This window comes from Osmerus mordax, chromosome 6 (genome assembly GCF_038355195.1).
Source record: "Osmerus mordax isolate fOsmMor3 chromosome 6, fOsmMor3.pri, whole genome shotgun sequence".
Taxonomy (NCBI): domain Eukaryota; kingdom Metazoa; phylum Chordata; class Actinopteri; order Osmeriformes; family Osmeridae; genus Osmerus; species Osmerus mordax.
In genome coordinates, this window is record NC_090055.1 from 4,440,284 (window position 1) to 4,464,174 (window position 23,891).

Below are 23,891 nucleotides of genomic sequence, written 5' to 3' on the forward strand. Positions count from 1 at the left end.
GGAAGTACAGCCATGAAAACTGATATTGCAATGCAATTTCCTATATAATAGTTCCCTTTCAGGTTTTAATATTGGATCCATGCGTTCGTCAACCCACTGGGAAAATGGTTTCCCAGATTAACAATCAAACTCAGAGTCTGCTGGTCGTGGGATTTTTTGTGGCGATCGAGATTTGTCACTCCCGTGCTGTAGGTGGCGAAAGTGCACCTCTCAATGATTGTGCCAATCTGTCTTTGAAGAAGAAGTGGTCAATATTTAAGAATCAGGATGCCTCAGTTTTAACAAGACTTAATCAATTCTGAGTCAAATATGTTTGGAGAGCTCAACAGTATTCTTAACACCAGTCCCGACGACTTCACAAGGGTAAAGTAGCTAGCCAGCTGGCAAGCAATAAAGCATATTTACCCGACATATATTTTGTGTAAAATATGGGCAGTTAGCGAACGAAGTCTGAACGTCTAGCAGCTAGCTAATTAGCTAGTATTTCTGCTTTTCTGTCTGCAGGGAGAGTTTACTTTGGTGTCTGATAGACAAACAGATGCCTCTTTCTTAATTCACCATTTTCTCTCATTTTATTTACGAGGTGAGTGTTTCGAATCACATAAAAATGCAGCCGGTAATTGGAAATCAAAGAAGTTAACTAGCTCCATATCATAATGTTTATTCTGTGTTTCAGCGGGTTGCAGAGTGTGTTTTCTTGGTCTTGTCCAGTCTTTTAGTCACTACAGTTCCGTCAGTCAGAGAATTGTGAGTTTTATTGATATATATTGACTTACAGGTTCAAAACACCCCATGGGTCCATAGGAGTTCCTTGTATAGCTAACTTCAGCGTATCTGTCTTTTTCCAGGGTGTGAATCTAGCCCAGGCAAGGGAAAAGGGGCAACTGATTTTTCTCGAGGGATTGAAGGAATCCCTTAAGTTCTTGCTTCATAAAGAAACCAAATCAGCGTCAGTGTATCATTTTCTAAGGTAATTTAACTTCGTAATAACTGATGGTTCCTGACTCACAGACACACACACACAGTAAGAAACTGTTTTTCTTCATCCTTAGAGACTCTGATGTGGGCCTGAGAGAGCTGTATAAGTTTGTGTGTGGTAGTGTTGTGGCAGAAAGTGAGGAGTGGGGTCCCCCTGTGCTCCTGGTGGATGACCTCAGTGTTCTTCTAAGTCTTGGAGTTAGTGTGGAATCAGCACTGGATTTCAGTCACTACTGCAAGGCCACCATCTGCTCTGAGCTCCAGGTAAGATGTAGCCCACTGCAAAACAACATGCATACACATACTACTATAAACAGTTGCTGGAGACATTTTTACATATCATACACATCACTTGGATCCCTGTGTTAAATTGAATCGCACAAATGTATCTTCTGACATCTACATTTTTTCTCATCTCTTGTCATGCTCTGAAATACATTCACAGTTGTAACTTGACATGCATCCCTTTATCTACTCTAAACTGTAGGGTAGCATGGTGATGTTAGTACGATGTGAGGGGGAGGATGAGGAAGAGGTGGATAATGATGAAGAAAGCTCAGAGAGACTCATGAGAGGTCTGACCCACCAATGCAGTCTTACACTCAAAGTACAAGGACTCTCTACGGGCTACTGCAAGGACATCCATGGACAGGTAAGATGGCTTGTTTGTTTGGTATTGTATAGAGGGAGTCAGATGGCTGAGCGGTGAGGGAGTCGGGCTAGTAATCTGAAGGTTGCCAGTTCGATTCTAGGCCGTGCCAAATGACGTTGTGTCCTTGGGCAAGGCACTTCGCTCTACTTGCTTCAGGGGGAATGTACTTACTGTAAGTCGCTCTGGATAAGAGCGTCTGCTAAAAATGACTAAATGTAAATAGAGAAAAACAAGTGAAAGCTAGTTATGAAAAGGAAAACTCCAAACTAAAGTGTGTGTGTTTCCCTTAGGTGGAAGTGTGTTGGCGGGGACAAGGCTACAGGCAGCAGAACCAGAGAAAACTGTTTCAGTACAAGGTCCATGACAAGGGGGCATCTTTCTTTGCCCGTGGGACATCCAATGCTGTCCTCTAAGTCCAGCCACCAATCAACCTTAAGCCATCCTTTTATCATTATTAGACCCTTCTGTTTAAGGAGAAGAACTTTGTTAACTTCATCAGATAATAAAGGACCAAGAATGGAAAATAATGTAAATAGAGAAATGCCCTGTGTCTGGTTTTTGCTTAGATTTGAGTTGGAGGGGTGCCATCTTTTTGGAATACTTGTTAGCACTGGACTGAACATACAGGCCTGAATGACATCTAAGATCACAGGTTTGGACAAAGATGATTTAATAAACAAAAACATGAAATGCATCTATATAAAGGTTTGGGGAAATTATTGCCAAGTAAAGATAATATTTTTGAAAGTATGCAATATTCTTTGATCTAATTAACCACGAGATGGCGCAATGTGAACACATTTTATGAAGGGTGAAGGGTCGGAGTGGAAAGGTCCTACTTTGACAGACCGATGATTTGAAATGGTTACAGAGGTGCAATTCCTGCCTCGCCGTATATTTGTAAGTTGCGGACTTCGTAACTTTAGAACATAGTTGGCAATAAGCTATTAAAAGTAAACCACGACTAGACCTCGGGAACTGCACTAAGCGAAAAGGAACAAGCAGGAGATAAAGTTAACCAGGCAAGTAGTAGCTAGCGTTAGCTCGTTGTTATGCCACTTTAAACTGACTTTCTTAGTGTCTATGTTTTGCTGGATTTTACAATGGTTTTAGTTTGTCCGCCCAATGATGCAAGCTTGCTAAAGCGATTACGCCAGTCTAGTATTATTTAAGATAAACATCAACACCGCACTCATGCACGCGGACACTGGTCTCGGGGGCTCACGAGGTGTATTGTCTTCAAGGCAAACAGCTAGCTTAACTGGCTATGAGTATGAGTGAGTTTTGCATTTTCAAGACAATAGCTAACCATACTAACTAGCTTAAAAGGTACGTCACTGTATGTTAACAGTTACAGTATGACTGACAGCAAATTGGATCACTTTGCTAATAACGCATGCTTCCTCCTGACATGCTAGCTAGCATGTTTGTCCAAATTCGTCAATCCAGACCATATAGCTAGGACAAGGGACCTAGCTACTCACTTGGAATGTGATTTGAGCGCTGTCTCAAGTACCAACAACACAATGAGGCTACTAATCATTTTATCAGGAAGATGTCAAATGGATTTAGTCTATGCTGAGATTCCAAGAGTGACGATATTGCGACAGTGTTGCATCACCAGTTTGTGAGCATTCCTTGGAGAGATGATCTGCTACAGTAGTAGGCTACAATCTTCAATTTAGCAGAAGCAAGCACAGCCATTATTCTATGTAAAAATGAAGAATTAACAGTTCGTCAATTGAGATCTGTGAAAAAAAGTTTCTCACTACTAATTTTTATATTCAGTTATCACCACACGCGATTATCACCTAATCAAAGATGGGAAATGTAGCCTACTCTCAATTGAGCTCATATCAATTGAAATCTTACACCGGTTTTGTAAAGGTGTTCGGTCTTATTATGCGTTTATTATTGGTTAATTATTGACTGGCAATGTTGTTGCGTTGAAGTACAGCGATAAAAGAGTGATAGCAATAATACCCACAAATATTTGCCCACATTGTGGTACACTTAAACTATTACTCTGTCATTGCTCACGATTTACGCGTAAACTGTTGTGTAGATTAAGTGAACTCATTTCTGAATCTCATTTAACTTCGGATCGATATTGCTATAATTGCTGTGAAGTCAATCAAAGTACACTATACTTTTGCTGACCTTTTGTCTGAATGTTAAGCTTAGCACTGTATGCAGCAACAGTTTAGGGTGTATATAGACTCAGTAAGCCCTATAGATGCCTGTAGATTGGGGACATTCAAGAGGAGGCAAGACAATATTACATCATGATCAATAAGCATGTAAGCATTATTACAACTGTGTGTGGTTGTACATTCTTGAATGAACTGACTAGATACATAATTAATAGGCTATATATTTGAGAGCAACAAAGCTTTCAGATGAATTGCTTTGCTGTTGCCCTGCAATATTGAAGTTTATTTTGTCTGTTTAGTGGTAATGTTTCATGTCATTGGTTATCCGAACCTGCATTGTTGTCTGGTTGAAGCAAGTATAGCATGTTGCACAGAGTCCACAGTTCTAAGATGAAGGACTGCCTGCACAGGGGTCTGGAACTCCCAACAGTCTTGTGCCAGAACTCATGAAGGCCTTGATCTGTAGTTTAATAATCTTAATGCCAACCCGAAACTTTGTGACAGTCCCAAAGTAGCTTGGGCCTATGTATTCTGTTTTGTGCAAACTGTCTCTCTAATCTCCATACACACAGGTTGTTCCCTCTTAACCTGTACTCATAGCTGTACCGTAGAGTGGAGTGAGTGAATAAGGGAGGGGGTGGTGGCAGGGATGGCCCTGAGCCTCATTGCACTGCAGCTCAATCCCAGATTAACTCACTGACGGAGAGACGTTGTCCTGTACTCAACCGAACATAACCCTACTATGCTAAAGTGAAAAATTGAGAAAGTGATGGAGGTATTTCTTATTTTGGAGTGTATTGTAAGAATGAAGTGGAGGACAGAAGTTATGGTGTAAAACCTACTAACAGGAGAAGGCTTCATCCAAGGCTAGTTTGTTCATCCTGGCTAGCCATGCGTATTGTGTTAGTGTGAACCTGTACAGTTGATTTGTGTTTACTGCTTGGTGTATTTATAGTCCAAGATCAAGCGACTTCGAAGGTGAATTCCTTTGGGGAATGTTTCCGGAGCTCTCTTGCGGTAGAACGCCAGAGCGATCACGGACTTTAGCAGAGGTGTCTGAAAAGAGAGCTCTGTTTGGGTCAAGGATTTCCAATACACCTAAACAACCAAGACACTGTGCTTTTGGAAAAGGCAAACGGTCAGGAGCGAGGGGGGGAGCCAGGACTTCCTACAACAGGTAGGCTATGGCAACAGAACAAAGCAAGTCTTGTCTGCAGTACTGAGTCTCTGCTGAAGTTACGACACTTATTCTTGGGATGGCAAACATGAGCTATAGCCCGGCCAATGCCATGTGATGGAGTGATGACTGAGTTAGTGTGGTAGGGTGACAAGGCAAGCAGTTTAATTATAGTGTAAAACAAGTCGCTTGAAGTTAGGCTGGCATGGCCATATTAAAGCATGTTACTGTTAAAATACTCAATGGTGGGTTTATATTTGGAAAAATATTCGAAAACTATGTTTTTGGTGTTAAAATGTGCATTGTCAGCTGTGTTTACATTTAGTCTATTTTTTATAACAATTTATGCTGTGTCATACATCGTGACATGGTCTACGCTACCACAGAAAAATTGGAAAACAACTTTAAGAAAAAACCTTAACCCTTGTGCTGTCTTTGGGTCACATGACCCAAAGGTTCATAACGAACCATCGTTGTGTTTACCCAATTTTACCCAATACAAAAACAAATAAAAATAATTTTCCTTTAACCTTCGCAATGTGGGGGGTCTGAGACAGCCCAACGGTTAAAAGAAAATGCTTCACTTTGTTTTTGTATGCGGTAAAGTTGTCGCAATACGACGGTGGGTCACAATGACTGATGGGTCAGAATGACCCGAAGATAACACAAGGGTTTTAAAGAACAGCACATTGATACTTAATACTTCCCGTCCATATAAATCACTGCGTGGCTTCCAGAGGGTTTCGGTCTGGACATTCAAAACCCCTAATCCTCCACCGTGATAGTCTTACCTTCATTAATGGTACTCTAAATGAACTGCAATGTACATGATGCTGAGCGCATGACGCTACAGTGCCCACCCGAGTCGTGGAAGGACAATATTTCGGTGGCTTAGCCAGTTAAATGTCAACCGCAGTCGCACAAACGATGATTGGTTGCATGGCGGAGGGAGAGGTCACCAAATACCGCACAAAAGAAGTAACTGTGTAGTTGGTAAACAATATAATAACTATCTAGCTATATCATGGAAGATGCTAAAACGCGTCTGAGAACTAATGAAATTACAGCCCTGCTTTTAAAATTACAGTTACTTATTTTGTGCGGTATTTGGTGATTAACCCACTTGTACAATATTGCTTTGGTGTTTTTGTTAATATATGTTTTTATCTTTGTTAATTATCTTTGTTTATTGATTTTTTTTGTTGCTATTTAGTTTTGACGGATTGTATTATGTTTAATGTTTACTGAGTCTTCTTTGTATTTTCACTCAATCATTAATCATAGTTAAAAAACTTCAGTGAGGTTTTCCCGCAATACAAGCGAACAAACAACCATTTTGCTTGACTGCGCCGCCTAGTGGGAAAAAAAACAAGGGCGCACAACTATAAATGCTGAGCACGTCTTTGCACACCCGCACATGACATTATGAACGCAGACCTGCAGAAGGGGACCTATTGTTTTACAAGCTGTTTTCATCCATGCTACTCATTCACCCTTTTGTTTCCCTGCTCCAGCCCACCTGATTCAAATGAATGGATTGTTATAAAGTTCTGTGGAAGCCTGATAACAACTATTCATTTGAATCAGGTGTGCTGGAGCTTGCGCTGGGCGATATATCGAATATTAGCGATAATATCGCAATAATTTTGATGACGATGTAAAATTTTAAAATATTGTGAATATTGACTATAATTCTTTATTTTTTTTTTTTTAACATATCGAAATATATATATCGTCTTTTTTTGACAATATTGAGATATATATATATATATATATATATATATATATATATATATATTTTTTTCGGCCAGCCCTAGCTGGAGCAAGGAAACACCTAAAGAATACAGGACAGTGGACCCTGAAGACCAGGATTGAACACCCTTGCTTTAGAATGTATATCTACTTCATGTTGATTATTGTATCCATCAAATACAATGAAGGTGACACAAAATCTAACCCATGTGGGTTTTTATCGCTGATACACCTGTCTGGTTGTTTCTGTGGACCTGAAACCTAAACCTAGGGAGTCAGGTGGCTGAGCGGTTAGGGAATCGGGCTAGTAATCAGAAGGTTGCCGGTTCAATTCTGGCTGTGAAAATTGTTGTTTCGTTGGGCAAGGCACTTCACCCTACTTGCCTGGGGGGAATGTCCCTGTACTTAATGTAAGTCGATCTGGATAAGAGCATCTGCTAAATGACTAAATGTAAATGTAAACCTAAAATCACTCCTCTGTGGTCCCATAGGTCCCTGGATGCCCCGCGGCGCAACCTCCTCGGCCACCTGGCTCCCCCTGATGGCAGGCAGCTGACCCCGCCCCCCAGGATGACTGTGCGAGAGCGTTTGCGGGACAAGATCTCAGCAGCATTCTACCGCCACGGGCTGCTCTGTGCCTCCTACCCGGTGCCCATCATCCTCTTCACCTCTGCCAGTATCCTGACCTGCTGGTGCGTAAAAAAACGGAAATGGAAATGTGTGCGTGTTGGGTCTGCTTGATGTGGCCAAGTTTAATAAGTTACAGTTCTTAAAAATGTCACTTAAGATATGAGATGAAGGCATGGGGGATACTCTGTACAAGTAAAAAAAAAAAAAAAAAAAGTCCATTTAGAAAATCACAGATCAACAAATCAATAACTGAGACATGATTGATATGGAACTTGGCTAATAAAGTCAATGCAAGCTTCCTCTGCAAAGAATTGTTAAAGAGTGCTTTACGCATATGCCCCTGTGCTGTAGTGCAGACTCTGAACAGCAGTTTGACTGGTTGAAGGTGGATATGAGTGCATTGAGTGTAGTAGAGCCGGAAGGGGAGGTTAAAGCGAGACACAGGAGAGGGCTGTGAGAAAGTGGCCTCCGGAGAATAGGACTGTGTTTTTTTGGGGCCTGGCTCTGTGTGCCTGACAGGAGTGTGCTCTCGCGGGGACAAAAGGGTCCTTTGTCGAGGTACAGTGACCTTAGAGAAAGAGAACGACAGAGGGAGGGAAATAAAATGGAAATAGACAGAGAAGGCAAGGCTGTGTCCCATGGATCTGGGCAGAACTTTATTGACTGTGTGGAAATTCAGCACAGAACAAAAATGTAGGACCACCCTTGTGTGTTAAGCGCTTACCTGGAAATCAATTTTCCAGTGACCTTGTAAGGATTTGTGAACAGCCTAATTATACTCCAGTCAGAGTCTGCATTCTTCAACAAGGAGTTTCCTCCAAGATGACACTGACATTTTACATAAATGAATGGGTTTTGTAAATGGCTTGTCATGTTCCCAAGAAATCTTCAATGCTAGAATGGAATCATTGTCTGACGTGTCATGTTTCAGGAAGTACAGTCACAAATGCTTTAGACTTCTTTATAGATGAACACTGAGAAGTGGTGAGATGCTTTCATTAACCCCTTCTACTTCGAAGAACAGAACGTCTGTCCTGTGATTTAGCTGTTCCTGGGGTACCACGTCTCACAGAACAACATTTTAAACTCTATTCAGGGAAAGAATGTGGTAATTTGGTTATCAACTATGACTGGGAACAGACTTAATACCCCAGAGAGAAAGATTTATAGTGGCTCGCCCAATTCGAAGGGAGAGCTTGTCTCAAGTTATATTTCTAGTACATACTGTATATCCATAAGAATAGACACAAAAGCATTTGTTTGTCAACTTACAAAATCACCCTTGAATCAAGCACCGCCTCCCATGACTGAATAAGTAGATTATATTGTTGTCTGCATATGGGGCTCCTTCTTTACGTTTTGATAAAAGTTTATGCTGAATGAATCAATGCAAATGTTCGCATGCATCCGAGTGACTATTGTGGGCAGGCAAACGTGGAAAAAATAGGAAACATTTCTAAGCTAATGGGTTTAAAAAAATATATATTCTTAATGTCCATCTTTTCCCCCGTCTTTTTGTTGACCAGTTACCCTCTGTTGAGGCTGCCTCTGCCAGGTACGGGCCCAGTAGAGTTCACTACTGGGGTCAGAGATTACAATGTCCCTTCCCATGAGACCCAGGGGGACCTTGGTGAACAACCCGACTGGGTAAGATGCACAGCCAACGGCAGTAGGACCCTCTTAGATTGCAGTACTCCTAATGATTATTCTGTACAGATCGCAAATCTGAGCAAAGACTCGTGTCTTGAGAAAAGCAATTTCTCTGTCAAAAAAAGCTGCAAGGTAATATACTTTGTCATTCTGTCCCTGTCTTTCTATTTTGCATCCAACTGTCATCCCTTATCCCTCCTACCATCCTGTGCGGTGCATGGTTGCAGTACCAGGGTCCTCCTGTGGCGTACATCCAGCAGGTGTTGGTGAAGGCGGCGGTGTCTCCCTGGGACAGCAGCTTGGTACCGGTGGACGTGTTTCGCTCACCACTCGGCAGGGTCTTCAGCCTGCTGGAAGAGATCCGCAACCATGTATACTCTGACAGGTATAGTCAGTCTTAATTGGGCTTCACCGTTTAACCATGTTTATAATGTATACATTTAGGAGGGATGGCGAATTAGTAAAGAAATAAATAAGCGGTGTTAGTTCCAATGTATTTAGCAATTTCTCTCTCTCGCTGCAGTTCTGGGGTCCGAAGCTTAGAGGCATTCTGCTTGCAAGTGACAGACCTGTTGCCAGGGCTTCGGCGCATGCAGGCCCTTCTGCCGGAACATGCATGTCTGCTGATCTCCCCTGGAAACTACTGGCAAAACCAGCGGGATCTTTTCGACTCGGACCCTGACCTCCTGAAAACCGTCCACCAGCATGAGCCCAAAGGCCTGCATACCTCTGCTACACTGAGAGGTAGAAAGGGAGGGAGGGAATGATAGGGTATTGTCCAGAGTGTGACCCAAATTGGCATTTCTCTAACAGTATCTAAACGAATTATGACTTTGTGGTCAGAGGTAAAGGTTTAGTGGTCAGAGGCAAGTTCTCCCTTGCTCCTAAAGACCTGTCAAAAAGGTCAAATACCATGATGCCATTCACTGGATTTTATCCAATTTAACTTCATCCCCTTCTGCCTTTTAAAAATGCAAAATAAAAATATTGTTTGTGTGTGTTGTCCTCCCTTCCTAGTCACCTAACTGTTTAGGTGCAATTGATTAATCTTTATTTCCTGACTTTGCTGTAACTGCATGCATAGGCTACTGCAGATATCCTGTGATGCTGATTAAGTATGTATGTTTGTGTGTGTTTCAGACCTTCTCTTTGGTGTCCCAGGGAAACACACAGGCGTCACCCTATACAGCAGGAAGAGGGTGGTCACCTACACCATCACAATAGCGCTAGGCAACTATGACGCCAGGTTTGTTACCACACCTGTTGCACGTTGCACGGCCCTGGAATATAGCAACCCCCAGTCCCTTGTCTCTCCATAACCTTTTTTTCTGTAAATTTGGTCAAACCAATGTAGCTTTGAATGTAGACTTTTCCAAACGGTATCTATCAGAATAAAAGTTTTCTTCTTTTATACTGATGCACTAAATGCTGGTTATATATATCCTCAAGTAATGTGTCTGTATGTGCAGGTTCCTGGGCAGCCTGCGTGCGCGTCTGAAACAGCTGCACCCCTCTGTGAACTGCAGCCTAAGGGAGGACCACATGGTGCATGTCCACTTCAAAGAAGAGATTGGCATCGCTGAGCTCATCCCTTTGGTCACCACTTATATCATTCTGTTCGCCTATATCTACTTCTCTACACGTAAGTGTGCTTGCGTCAGCCGGGTCCTTTTCCATTTATTCGCATCCGCCCCTGTCCTTGATACACCAGATACCTTCCCCTAAACTAGTCCTGTTTGTGTGTGTGTGCACGTTCACACATTTGTATATTCAGGGTCTGTCTGAGCCCCAGCCAAGACTTTTCCAGTCCGGGATAATCCTTGCAAACAGGAACACTAAACTCCATCACAAGAATGCCCTTCGATAAGACTGTGCCAGACAAAAATACTTTTTAGCTCAGAACTGTTGATTGACACTTGGAGTTTTGGAAACTGTGTCAGACATTGAAACTATTGTACTGTGTAGCCATTTATTTGACTTCAATATAGACCAATACATGGAGATGTAAAATAAACCAAAATGTGTAGTACATAATATAAAAAAAAAAAACATTTCTCCACAGGTAAAATTGACATGGTGAAGTCCAAATGGGGCTTAGCGCTGGCTGCTGTGGTAACGGTCCTGAGCTCTCTGCTCATGTCTGTGGGGCTCTGCACTTTGTTCGGCCTAACACCAACTCTTAACGGAGGGTGAGAAAACACTTGCATATCAAAAACACATCCATTCCCCCTGTTTAAGCAAAGTAAAGGTGGAGCACTGAAAATGAAAATAAGGGAATCTCCTTGAGTGGAATTAACCTCACCATGTAACCACCACTGAGCAAGATCCACCCACAAACTTTCCCTAGTGTTCCATAAATACACAGATTCATTCAAGTGCCACAGTTTTGATGTGGTGCTGTGTTGACGTATTGTGCTTTATGTAATCTTGAAGGGATAAGACCCACCAACCTTGTGTTCCCTAATGCTCTTTAATCAGAGAACTGTCATAACTTCTGACATTTTGGTTTGGAGTGACTACTGTCATCACTTTACTGTACTCCCCGTTATATGCATACAATGTCATCAATTTCGATTCAGAAACTGGTTATGGTCCTAGTACGGTTCATTTTAATGATGTCTATCTTTGTGCTGCCCTCTGTCAGAGAGATATTTCCCTACCTGGTGGTGGTGATTGGTCTTGAAAATGTGCTTGTCCTTACCAAGTCTGTGGTGTCCACCCCGGTTGACCTGGAGGTGAAACTGCGCATTGCCCAGGGTAAGCTACTGTGTGCGTGTGCTTGTTTCAGTAATCAAGATGCAGAGAAAACATGTGAGGCAATGATTGTGCACAAAACACACGTTCATAAGAAATTATTTTGCAAGTTCCAATCACATTTTAAGTCTTTGAGGTAGCGTTTAAGTATCAAATCTTGTCCAATGTCTGCTGTGGGTTAGTTTTAACAACCCAGTCTCCTTCTCAGGCCTCAGTAATGAGAGCTGGTCTATCATGAAGAACATGGCCACTGAGCTTTGCATCATTCTCATCGGGTATTTCACGTTGGTGCCGGCCATTCAGGTAACCAACACATACAAATCAGACATATATTGCCAGTCAAAAGTTTGGACACACCTACTCATTCAAGTTTGTTCTATGTTTTACTTCTGTAGGCTACATTGTACAAATATAGTGACAACATCAAAACAACTGGTTGACTGGTACACTGATGTGGTGTGTGTTTGTAGGAGTTCTGTCTCTTTGCAGTGGTGGGACTGGTATCCGACTTCTTCCTTCAGATGTTCTTCTTTACAACTGTGCTGTCCATAGACATCCGCCGCATGGAGGTAAGACACAAACACTGCTCGAGAGATTGTCTTGGAAATACACTTGTTCCCCATCACACTAATAAACCCCCTCTCACGCAATTACACATTTTCACATGCACACTTTTCCTCTCATGGGCACCCACAGCTTGCCGACCTGAACCGCCGGCTGCCAGCCGAGGCGGGGATGCCGGCTCCAAAGCCAGGCCCCCTGCGTCCCCGCGAGGTACCGCCACCCCCGCGCCCCTCCCCCCACACCATCACTTTGCAGGCTCCCACCTTCAGGAACCTAAGGCTCCCCAAGAGGCTCCGTGTGGTCTACTTTCTGGCCCGCACTCGGCTTGCACAACGAATCATTATGGTAAGAGGGATTTTTGTCTGACCAGTGCCTAGTTGACTTCTCAGTCAATCTAGCTGTAAAGATATTTGTAAAACCTGTTTTTAGTTTTATTTTCGAAAGGGTTACGTAAGGGGGATATCAGAACTCAAACCGTTTTACATGTCAACTTCAAAAGTCAAATTTTGCACTTGTACGAATACTGAAATGTTTGTGTCGTCCTTAGGCTGGCACAGTGATCTGGATTGGTATCCTGGTTTACACAGACCCCGCGGGCCTCCGCACCTACCTGACTGCCCAAGTGTCAGAACAAAGTCCCCTGGGGGAGGCTGGAGGGGGGCTGCCCTCTCACCTGGGTGTTGCCCCAGTCTTCCCAGGGGCAGACCCCACCAGCACCCTCAGCGTCCTCCCCGCCCCTGAGCCCACCCCCCTTCCCGAGAACCAATCGCAGGGACACCATGGGTCGGCCAGGGAAGACGCCCAGCCACAGGGACCGCTTGTTCCCCAGATCAGCTGGGGGATGGAAGACGAGGAGGGCTGGAGGAGGCTGTCCTTCAGACACTGGCCCTCGCTCTTCAGCTACTACAACATTACACTGGCTAAAAGGTAGGTGTGTATGTGTGCATGGACGTTGACTGAGCCTTTTGAGTGAGACATGCACGTTATGGTTGTGCTCCAAATGTGTTATTGAGGGAGTCAGATGGCTGAGCGATTAGGGAATCGGGCTATTAGTCAGAAGGTTGCCGGTTTGATTTCCGGCCGTGCAAATTGACGTGTCCTTGGGCAAGGCACTTCACCCTACTTGCCTCAGGGGGAATGTCCCTGTACTTATTGTAAGTGGATAAGAGCTGGATATTGTAAGTCGCTCTGGATAAGAGCGTCTGCTAAATGTCTAAATGTTATTGTGTAGTCATGATATATTGCCTGCCCTTCCTGTCCTAGGTATATTAGCATCCTGCCCGTCATCCCTGTCACCCTGCACCTTAACCCCCAGGAGGCCATTGAGACACGTCACCCCCAGGACACGCGTCACCCTTCACCCCCCATCCCCAAGGCCTCGGACCTACAGACCGACCTCACGCTCTACAAGTCAGTACTGCAGTGCGTGTGCGCACACAATTGTTTCCTTCCACACCAGCCCCACTGAACCACCTGTACAGTGCCCTTGACATCTCAATGGCCCTCAAAAATGTACACCCAGGCACCTACCCACTAATGCTAATGCTCTTTAGGTATAATAGAACAGAATAGGTGTCTATCTTATTATATTATCCTTGTCTAGTCTAAAGTTAAAGGCTACCATAAACAAACTATTTTCCTCCAAGTCCACTTTGATTCTGGTTTTGATTAATTGAAGTGTCAGGTACATGCCCAGACTTGTATAGTCACACATTGTGGAGTACCAAGGAGAATGAAATTTGTCTCACACCGATTCCCCTCTTTCCCCTTCTGGCCCTCAGTGTCAATACACCAAGGAAACTCCCTTTGTTCTCGTCAGGGTTGAGCAAGTGCAGCCTGTCGCTGGGTTGATTCTTATCTCAGAAAAGAGGGAGGGTTTTACCCTCTTTTCTCTTTACTCATAAAGGGAGGACCTGCTCTCTGGTTATGATTGGCTGTCGTAGCGCTCGTAAGATGTCAGTAGCTTGATGATGTCACGTAGTGTGAAACCGTTCATCCTGTGTAGTTTGAGCAGTGCGTCTCACCACTGGTGTCCCCTCCAGAATCAGATGTCAGGCGAGAGCAAAGGTTTAACAGCAGCGGGCTAGTTTCTGTTGACATTTCCAAAAAAAACATTTCTCTTGGAACGCTGCTAGCAAAAGCTATCTGTATTTAAAGGTATAAAGCATAAATTGGGTCACAAACCAACAATAAATTATTTATTTAGCTGATGCTTTTATCCACATTGAAGTACAAATGGTGCATGTAGGAAGTGTAACAGATTATGAAGGACTTGAAGCAGGTCTAACCGTGATACAATAGTTCTCAGCTTTAACAATAGTTAAAGCTGAGAAACAGTCTGTATTTTACAAGACGGTGCAACAAATTGAATTATCTCAACGACATAATTGCATAATTCTGCTGAAAACAACCATTGTAACAACAACCAAATCATCTCAAATATATTATTGTAAACAATCCTGCATTAAATCTGTACTTAAATTTGCAGAGGTTTTTCAGGTCGCACAGCTCCTCATGAAAATCAGCCAGTAGCCCATACTACCAGAAGGTCTCATGTTCAGGTCTTAAAGGGATCTGTTACAGTACATGGAAATGATAAGGAGTTTGTTTCAGACTTTAAAGCTCCAGCTAAGAGACACTGCATATTGGCTCAGTTCCATGATTTCACTGCTCAGCCATAGGATATAAAGGCAGTGTAGGAGGGAAAAGGTGTGGTTAAAACACTGTTCCGGAGCTCACAGTAACATTGTTTGGCATTAGCACTGACTCATTTACTGTGTGCTATCAATCATTTTTGAACTAGTGTGTCTACAACAACATGTCTCTTTTGGTGTAATAAAGTCAGCAAATGAACATGCGCTATAGGGAGATGGATAAAAAGCTTTTGAGCCTGGTGGCCATTTAAAGACTGGTATTTCACGTGGAGCTGGTCTCACTAGTGTGTCAGGCTTCGATGTCAATTCAGTGACACATTCTCTACCACAGGTGTCCTGTAGGGGGCTGTCAGCTAGTAATGCTACCATAAGAGAGACATATTTAGCTCATAAAACCAAAATAAATAATATTTCATACTTGGGTGCTACTCCTTCACATGACTGCATGATGTCTGTAGTCATCGGAATGCACCCAGTGCCTGGTATCTTATTAGTAGTCACTCTTTTAAGCTGATACCACAAACTTTTCCATTGAAATGTCTTTATCATTCAGCTGTGGTCTCTGGTTTTAATGACTCAGGGACAATATAGAACACATATTTGGGAAGGGCCTGAGGTAGCTAAACAGATTCTTGACTACTGAGCTTTGCGGTGGGTATAGATCACTCTAGCTGTTGTATTCCCTTTCAACAGGGAAGGGAATCAATCAGGGCAACAACAAAAAAAGTTCTGAAATCAGTCAGTGAACTTCTGTAGCAAGGTCATGAACGTTTGATGCTGGTTTTTAATCTCAAACCTTTGATGATAAGCACTAAACCTATCATCTAACCTTTTCCCTTCCATCTCCCCTCTCCTCCTTAGGGTGGCAGCTCTGGGTCTGGCTGCAGGTGTCCTGCTGGTACTGCTGCTCTTCTGTCTGTACAGGGTCCTCTGTCCCCGTAACTACGGGCAGAACGGTGTCCCCCATGGACGCCGTCGGCGTGGAGACCTGCCCTGCGATGACTACGGCTACTCGCCACCTGTCAGCGAGATCTCTCCTCTTCTACTGCGTGGACACAGCATGGTGAGGCATGGCATATGCATCAGGGACCGTTAAGGACATTCTTCAGAATTCTCCTCTCACATGCAATCGAAACAGTCACACAAACAACTGAAAAATGATACGTTCACATACACAACTGAAAAGTTCATGAAAACTATTGAAAAGCTTTCTCACATACACTGTTAAAATGCATATTGTATTGTGAGAACCTTTTTAAAAAATATATAAATTGTGCCCTTTTACAGTAAGTCTAACATACAAACTCTCTCTAGGATATTGAGTGTCTAGCCAGTGATGGGATGCTGTTGGCCAGTTGTTGCCTGGCCGGGCAGATCCGCGTGTGGGATGCCCAGACCGGTGACTGCCTCACCGTCATCCCTAAAAATGGGTGAGAAACACACAGTAACAAATTCATTCACATAAGCGTGCTTGCATGTAAAGCCAGGTATGCATACAATATCCGAGGTGGTTTTAATTTTTGTAATTGTTTTTCATAACATCATCTTGACTGTTATGAAACATGAAATAACATGAACTTGACTGTGCGTTGAAGACAGAATTCCTATCAGTTGTCTTCCCAGATACAATTGAGTACAATTTCATTCGACAAATGTCTAAGTACATTTAAATAATAAAGTTGCAATGATTTACTGAACTGGTGTGGTCTTTGTCACTCCAGTCAAGTAAATATGTTGCATTGTCAGTTAGATATTTCAGCAGTAAGTTCCAAGTCACAGGTTTAAGTTGTGTATGTCTGATGAAACTACTTACTGACCAGTATCTTACTGTTTTATGAGAATCTGGGATTTATGAATACCCGTCCTCTCCTAGGTTACGACGAAGCAGCAGCAGTGGCTGCTGGGAGCAACGCGATGTTTGGGAAGCTGTGGGTATGGCTGACCACGAGAGCTTGGGGTCAGAGGCCCTGGACGGCCTTTCAGACATTTCAGGAGAGGAGGGCTATCCCCTACGCAGACGAACTGCCCCTTCCCACCCAGTCCTTTTTAATGACCAACCCGACCTCACCCCGCTCATCGACACAAACTTTGCCTTGCAGCCCCCCTCCCACCTTGCCACCCCACCCAGGGAAGGCTTTGATTTTGGGGGTCTAGTGGAGAAGGCCTACCTTGAGCACGAGCCACCCTCAACATCCACCTACCCTTCCATTTCCTCCTCTCCCCCTTCGGGAACTCAGCTCAAGAGGAGACTGAGCCTAGGGGACATCCCGGGTCCTCAGGCCCAGGACAGAAGCCCTTCGGGGGGACAGACCTGGACCCCAGACTGGGACAGTTCTGTCTGGGCCATGGAACTCAGGGGGAACCTTATAGCTGCTGGAAGGAGCAGCGGAAAGCTGGAGGTGAGAAAGGCGTCACAGGTGTCATTTTCAGTTGGACTATGAGCAGCAACTGAATAAACATTTGTGGGTGTGTTAATATGTATGTGTGTTCTTTAGCTGTGGGATGCAGTGGAGGGATCTTTACGCTGCAGCAATGAAGATGGAGTGTCGGGAATCACAGCACTTGCCTTTCTCAACAACAGGTAATGCAAACACATACAGTTAGGTCCATAAATATTTGGACATTGACACAATTTTCATCATTTTGGCTCTGTATACCACCACAATGGATTTGAAATGAAACAATCAAGATGTGCTTTAAGTGCAGACTTTCAGCTTTAATTTCAGGGTATTTACATCCAAATCAGGTGAACGGTGTAGGAATTACAACACATTTGATATGTGGCCCCCCCCTTTTTAAGGGACCAAAAGTAATTGGACAATTGGCTGCTCAGCTGTTCCATGGCCAGGTGTATGTTATTCCCTCATAAAGGGAGTTCGTTATTTCATTGACAAGGAGCAGATAAAAGGTCTAGAGTTCATTTCAAGTATGGTATTTGTGTTTGGAATCTGTTGCTGTCAACTCTCAATATGAAGTCCAAAGAGCTGTCACCATCAGTGAAGCAAGCCATCGTTAGGCTGTAAAATCAAAACAAACCTATCAGAGAGATAGCAAAAACATTAGGTGTGGCCAAATCAACTGTTTTGTACATTCTTAAAAAGAAAGAACGCACTGGTGAGCTCAGCAACACCAAAAGACCCGGAAGACCACGGAAAACAACTGTGGTGGATGACAGAAGAATTCTTTCCCTGGTGACGAAAAACCCCTTCACAACAGTTGGCCAGATCAAGAACACTCTCCAGGAGGTAGGCGTATCTGTGTCAAAGTCAACAATTAAGAGAAGACTTCACCAGAGTAAATACAGAGGGTTCACCACAAGATGTAAACCATTGGTGAGTCTCAAAAACAGGAAGACCAGATTAGAGTTTGCCAAAAAACATCTAAAAGAGCCTGTACAGTTCTGGAACAACATCCTATGGACAGATGAGACCAAGATCAACTTGTACCAGAATGATGGGAAGAGAAGAGTATGGAGAAGGGAAGGAACTGCTCATGATCCAAAGCATACCACCTCATCAGTGAAGCATGGTGAAGGTAGTGTTATGGCGTGGGCATGTATGGCTGCCAATGGAACTGGTACCCTTGTATTTATCGATGATGTGACTGCTGACAAAAGCAGTAGGATGAATTCTGAAGTGTTTCGGGCAATATTATCTGCTCAGATTCAGCCAAATGCTTCAGAACTCATAGGACGGCGCTTCACAGTGCAGATGGACAATGACCCGAAGCATACTGCGAAAGCAACCAAAGAGTTTTTTAAGGCAAAGAAGTGGAATGTTCTGCAATGGCCAAGTCAATCACCTGACCTAAATCCAACTGAGCATGCATTTCACTTGCTAAAGACAAAACTGAAGGGAAAATGCCCCAAGAACAAGCAGGAACTGAAGACAGTTGCAGTAGAGGCCTGGCAGAGCATCACCAGGGACGAAACCCAGCGTCTGGTGATGTCTATGGGTTCCAGACTTCAGGTTGTCATTGACTGCAAAGGATTTGCAACAAAGTATTAAAAGTGACAATTAGATTTATGATTATGTTAGTTTGTCCAATTATTTTTGGTCCCTTAAAAAGGGGGGGGGCCACATATAAAATGTGTTGTAATTCCTACACCGTTCACCTGATTTGGATGTAAATACCCTGAAATTAAAGCTGAAAGTCTGCACTTAAAGCACATCTTGATTGTTTCATTTCCAATCCATTGTGGTGGTATACAGAGCCAAAATGATGAAAATTGTGTCAATGTCCAAATATTTATGGACCTAACTGTACATAGCAGGGATGTAGAATGTTTTCTTCTTCCCAGGAACTCCTTAATGGATAGTCTTTTAATCAGTGAATTAACTTAAAATTCTCAGCACATCAAATGCAAATGCATCCGTCTTATAAAAACGTATCATCTATATTTTGTAAAACATTTATCATATCATTCGTTTTTCTTTCGTTCTAGGATTGTGGCAGCTCGATTAAACGGTTCCCTAGACTTCTTCACTGTTGACATCAATAAACCTCTGGGCTTGCTGCAGTACAGAGGTGAGAGTGAACGAAAGTCATAAAGTAACCATGTAATGAAACTTTCATTGTGGGGTGATGTGTAACTGCCAGTTAGCAAGTATTCCTTCAGATTATGAGCATAATATCTGTTATAAATAACTTGTAAGGTAATATGACATGTAAAATCTGACTGTGTGTCCCAGGGCCCCCCCTCCGTGGCAGCATGCCCTCCTCGCCCTGCTACAGCAGCGAGGACTTGATCAGCTGTCAGCTGACCCGCTCTGTACAGTGTGCCCACCAGAAGCCCATCACCGTGCTTAGAGCTGCGGCAGGCAGGGTCGTTACTGGCAGCCAGGACCACACTGTCAGGGTGAGGATACACTGACTTACCCCCACACACACACACACACACGTGTATACTGTTTTGGATGTACAAGGCACACAGAGACAAAGTCACACCGACATTGTAAGCCTACCTTATTGAAAAACCTGAATTGCACTTGCTTAAAAAACAAAATGCACAAAATGAAGCTTTTGTTCCATGCTTGGGTCTCAGGTGTACCGTCTGGAGGACTCGTGTTGTCTCTTTACCCTCCAAGGTCATTCTGGGGGAATCACAGCCATCTACGTCGACCAGGTCTGTACAGCACCATAGCCCCTCCACCATGCTGTCCTCGCCCGTGCTATATCCCTAATATGTCTTTTTTGCAAAGTCTTTCTCCTGTTAGACAATTTTGTAAAAAAAAAAGAAAAATGTTGTGTTTTCTCCTGCAGACCATGGTTCTGGCCAGTGGAGGGCAAGATGGGGCAATCTGTCTATGGGACGTCCTAACGGGCAGCCGAGTGAGCCACGTGTATGGACACCGCGGTGACGTGACATCGCTGGTGTGCACCACATTATGCGTGATTAGCAGTGGTCTGGACGATCTCATATGTATCTGGGACCGCAGCACCGGCATCAAACTCTACTCCATACAGCAGGTGTGTTTGTATGTAAGGGCCTGATCCCTCCTTAATAAGATAAATGGGGCCTTCCTACTCCTCTAAAGCCCTCATTTTGTCTCTCACCCTTGTTACATATTCTCAAATCCATCATATTACCGTTATTTCGATACTTCTCTGATTCCCGCCCTCGCGGTATATTCACTCAATAAACCTGCATCTCCTCTATCTGTTTCTCTCTCTATCCCAGGAGGTGGGCTGTGGATCCAGCCTGGGGGTGATCTCAGAGTCTCTTCTGGTGACAGGGGGCCAGGGCTGCGTCTCCTTCTGGGACCTCAACTTCGGGGACCTGCTTCAGACAGTCTACTTGGGCCAGAGCAGCGACGGCCAGGGCGTCCGTCAGCTCCTGGTGCTGAACAATGCCGCGATCGTCTGTGACTTTGGCAGCGAGCTCAGCCTGGTCTACGTTCCCTCTGTGCTGGAGAAGTTGGACTGAGGAGGGGGCAAAGAGGTAGACGTTGGAGGTGGTGGCTACCTTGTGGCCTGGAGGAACAACAAACATTATGAGATACGCGTGTACGAGATGACACTGTTTTCATCGTTGCCCTTTCAGTAAGCTCTGAGCTGCATTTTTTTAATGAATAAAAGCAGACCCATCTGGTTTGTTCCACTTGCATTCAGGGCAGTTTCTGTAGCCATGGTATACTTTTTCACTAAAGATCGATCCTGAATGTGGATGAACCTATGGACAGAATAGGAGTCCTGGAACAAGAGTGAATCAGCTATGAAGTTGGTCTGTTTGACCCTGAACTTTAGCATAATTTTGGGTGGTTGTACTTGAGCTTTAAAATGTCTGGGATTTACTCATCCCAAGAGCTCCTCACCCAATGCTCTGACAGTTAATGCTTTTTTGTACACAATATTCAGGCACTGCCCTCTATGCTGCTTGTGGATGTGTCTTCTTTAAAACCCACCCACCTGGAAAGGAATATTTACAAACTTTTTTATATTCCTCCTTGCTGCCTAGATATAAAAATCAGTGTAGTGACCATGGCAATTTTAAAAGCTATCTTGGGCCAATGGCCTGGGCTCAGCAGTTACTTGTGTGTGTGTTCGAGTGAATGTGTTTGAGTGGGACAGACTGAGTCGAAGGAACTGTGTTGATTATTTTAAGGCTAAACACTGCTGAAACAGAACAAAAATCAGAAATTGTATGAAAGGGTGTGTGCGGTCGTTTGTTTGTAATAGAGGGAGAATTGGATTTGATTACTTTAACTAAATGAACCTACAAGGGGTTGTTTGTATGTTTCAATCTATTATTTATTAGTGATGCATTTTGAAATTAACAAATTCATTGAGAATTGCTAAACTTGACTTTTACAAGATAATATAATGTGGAGAAGATGTCATAAATGTAAGATGGTAATGGTGATTAATATAATTGGTTTTGCTAGAAATATTATTGAAAACCATGATTTATTTTTGACTTGAGCAGGGTAGGCTCTAAACCTTAATACAATTTTTTGAGCTGTTATTATGCCATTACTGAAGCTATGATGGCCCCTCTGATCCAATAGAGCGGAGGCCTAAATACATAAGGCCTCTTTAAGGCCATGTTCATACATTTCTTCCACACTTTTGAATTGCATTTTGTATCCGTTGGCGCGCATTAAGTTTACGAATCCTCTTATCAAATGTACCCAAAAGATTTTATATCTGCAAACACATTTTTGCACAGTGATGAGGAAAAAAAAGAGCATTTGTTATTTAATGGTTTACATTCATCCCAAAAATATACTTCTTTCTTCAACTTAGTGTGTACCCTGATACACATACCGAATGACAATCCAATATCTAGTCTGTTTCAACTGCAATAATTTCTTTATTTGCCTCTTCTTGATCAGTCCTTCAAGTTATTATTGTTTTTAATCCTAACCTTTTAAAAAGTGTTGTTTATTACAAGGATGTGGTCAGGTACTTGAAGGAAGAAGGCACCTAATAGGACACCCTCATAGGTCTGTTTGAGATCCCCCCCCATGTCCCTTGAATCCCTCACTTCTGCACAAAAGCTCTGAGAATGTAGTGTGCATCGCAGAGGACAGCCTGCAACATGTATTAGGCTTGACATCGACAACATTGTCCTGGTCGCTCAACCTCCACACACCCACACAAACCTACTGCACTAGCTGGTTGAATGTTGACCCATGACGCTTGATGAACAGATCCTCTCGGAACACTAACTTGTGCACTAACTGTTAACCCTCTCGAATGCACATGATCAAACATGCACTTTCAAAACATCGACACATGCACACAGACATTCAGGCACGTAGATACTGACCTTTTAACAGCTTCACACATCAGACGTGATTTCAGGGATGCACTGTTCTTCAAGGTCAGCTGTGTCTGTTGGTTTTCATTCATCATTTAAATCAAGTCATGCATTTACTGTTACTGTAGAATAAATCATGTATAGGTATTATGAGAATTCTAATATGTGGGCATTTAAACCCTCAGTTAACACTGGTTTAACAATGTCATGAATTGAAATCTGAATGAAGGATAAAGGGAAACCAAGTGACACCTCTTGTGAGTTGTGCATCCCTGAACAGTATAACCATTCTAATTTATTAGCTTTGTTTTATGGATGTAAATAAATACTAGGGGATATGGCTTTAGAGAAGATGTGTACGTTAACTTTTTATTATTATTTTTTGTTATCAACATTTTGGATAATGTACATTTCATTTATATTGAGGGGCAGGGGAATGGCTTGAATAACGGTATGGGGAGATGCTATATAAAGTTTTCTAGATTAACTGTTCAAACAAAAAGTTTGTGTCATTAGATGCTGCCTTTCCTTATCTCTTTGGGTTCACAAAAATATGAATGTTCCCACCATCTAGAATTTGTAGTTTCTTTCATTTCACAGATCCAGCCTTGAATATAATTTCAAGCCTCAAACTGTGGCATGACGGTGATTGTGAGGTAAATGTGGGGTTTACAGATAATTGTGACAGTCCATGTCACCACTCCTGTCACTTGTTCTACCAAACACAGGATGGGAAGGAGCACTGGAACAAATAGAAGTTTGGATTCCCTGTGAAACCATAGGCGTGCTCTACTCCCCTTCTCCTCTTCCCATAAAACTCTTCCCTTACTCAGTTGGCTACTTAGTGTATACATACAGGCTGTAGTGGAGAAGGAACTAATGTTCTGTTCTATTTTACTATTTTTAACAAGAATACAACTTTGTACTAATTTCCAAATAAAGAGGTTTTGATACCTTTAAGTCTGGTCTCATGGTCTTGTTACTTTTACTAGAGCACACATACCAGGGTTCCTGCAGGTTTCAGTATGTCAAATTTAAGACATTTTAAGACCATAAAGATTTAAATTTAAGACCTACAAAACAGAAATTTGGAAAAAATCTTTTTACTTCAATGAGTTCATTCATTGGAAAAGCTTTAATTTACAGTTAAAGCAATCACATTAGT

At 42.9% G+C, this 23,891-nt stretch overlaps 2 protein-coding genes across 2 annotated transcripts; both read left to right on the plus strand.

The window, feature by feature from the left end:
• Nucleotides 1-237: 237 nt before the first annotated feature.
• Nucleotides 238-2,323, plus strand: elp6 (elongator acetyltransferase complex subunit 6). Its single transcript, XM_067238236.1, has 7 exons — nucleotides 238-363; nucleotides 505-583; nucleotides 677-747; nucleotides 849-970; nucleotides 1,053-1,242; nucleotides 1,466-1,630; nucleotides 1,921-2,323. Exons 1-7 carry the CDS (start codon nucleotides 310-312, stop codon nucleotides 2,041-2,043), a joined length of 804 nt encoding a protein of 267 aa, XP_067094337.1. The 5' UTR covers nucleotides 238-309; the 3' UTR covers nucleotides 2,044-2,323.
• A 4,887-nt stretch (nucleotides 2,324-7,210) lies between these two features.
• Nucleotides 7,211-23,686, plus strand: scap (SREBF chaperone). Its single transcript, XM_067238227.1, has 22 exons — nucleotides 7,211-7,404; nucleotides 8,869-8,989; nucleotides 9,220-9,377; nucleotides 9,516-9,736; nucleotides 10,133-10,238; nucleotides 10,462-10,634; nucleotides 11,055-11,181; nucleotides 11,637-11,749; nucleotides 11,955-12,049; nucleotides 12,217-12,315; nucleotides 12,443-12,655; nucleotides 12,858-13,237; nucleotides 13,574-13,720; nucleotides 15,826-16,027; nucleotides 16,279-16,394; nucleotides 16,838-17,363; nucleotides 17,460-17,545; nucleotides 19,409-19,491; nucleotides 19,656-19,822; nucleotides 20,009-20,089; nucleotides 20,227-20,433; nucleotides 20,645-23,686. Exons 1-22 carry the CDS (start codon nucleotides 7,283-7,285, stop codon nucleotides 20,888-20,890), a joined length of 3,789 nt encoding a protein of 1,262 aa, XP_067094328.1. The 5' UTR covers nucleotides 7,211-7,282; the 3' UTR covers nucleotides 20,891-23,686.
• Nucleotides 23,687-23,891: the final 205 nt, after the last annotated feature.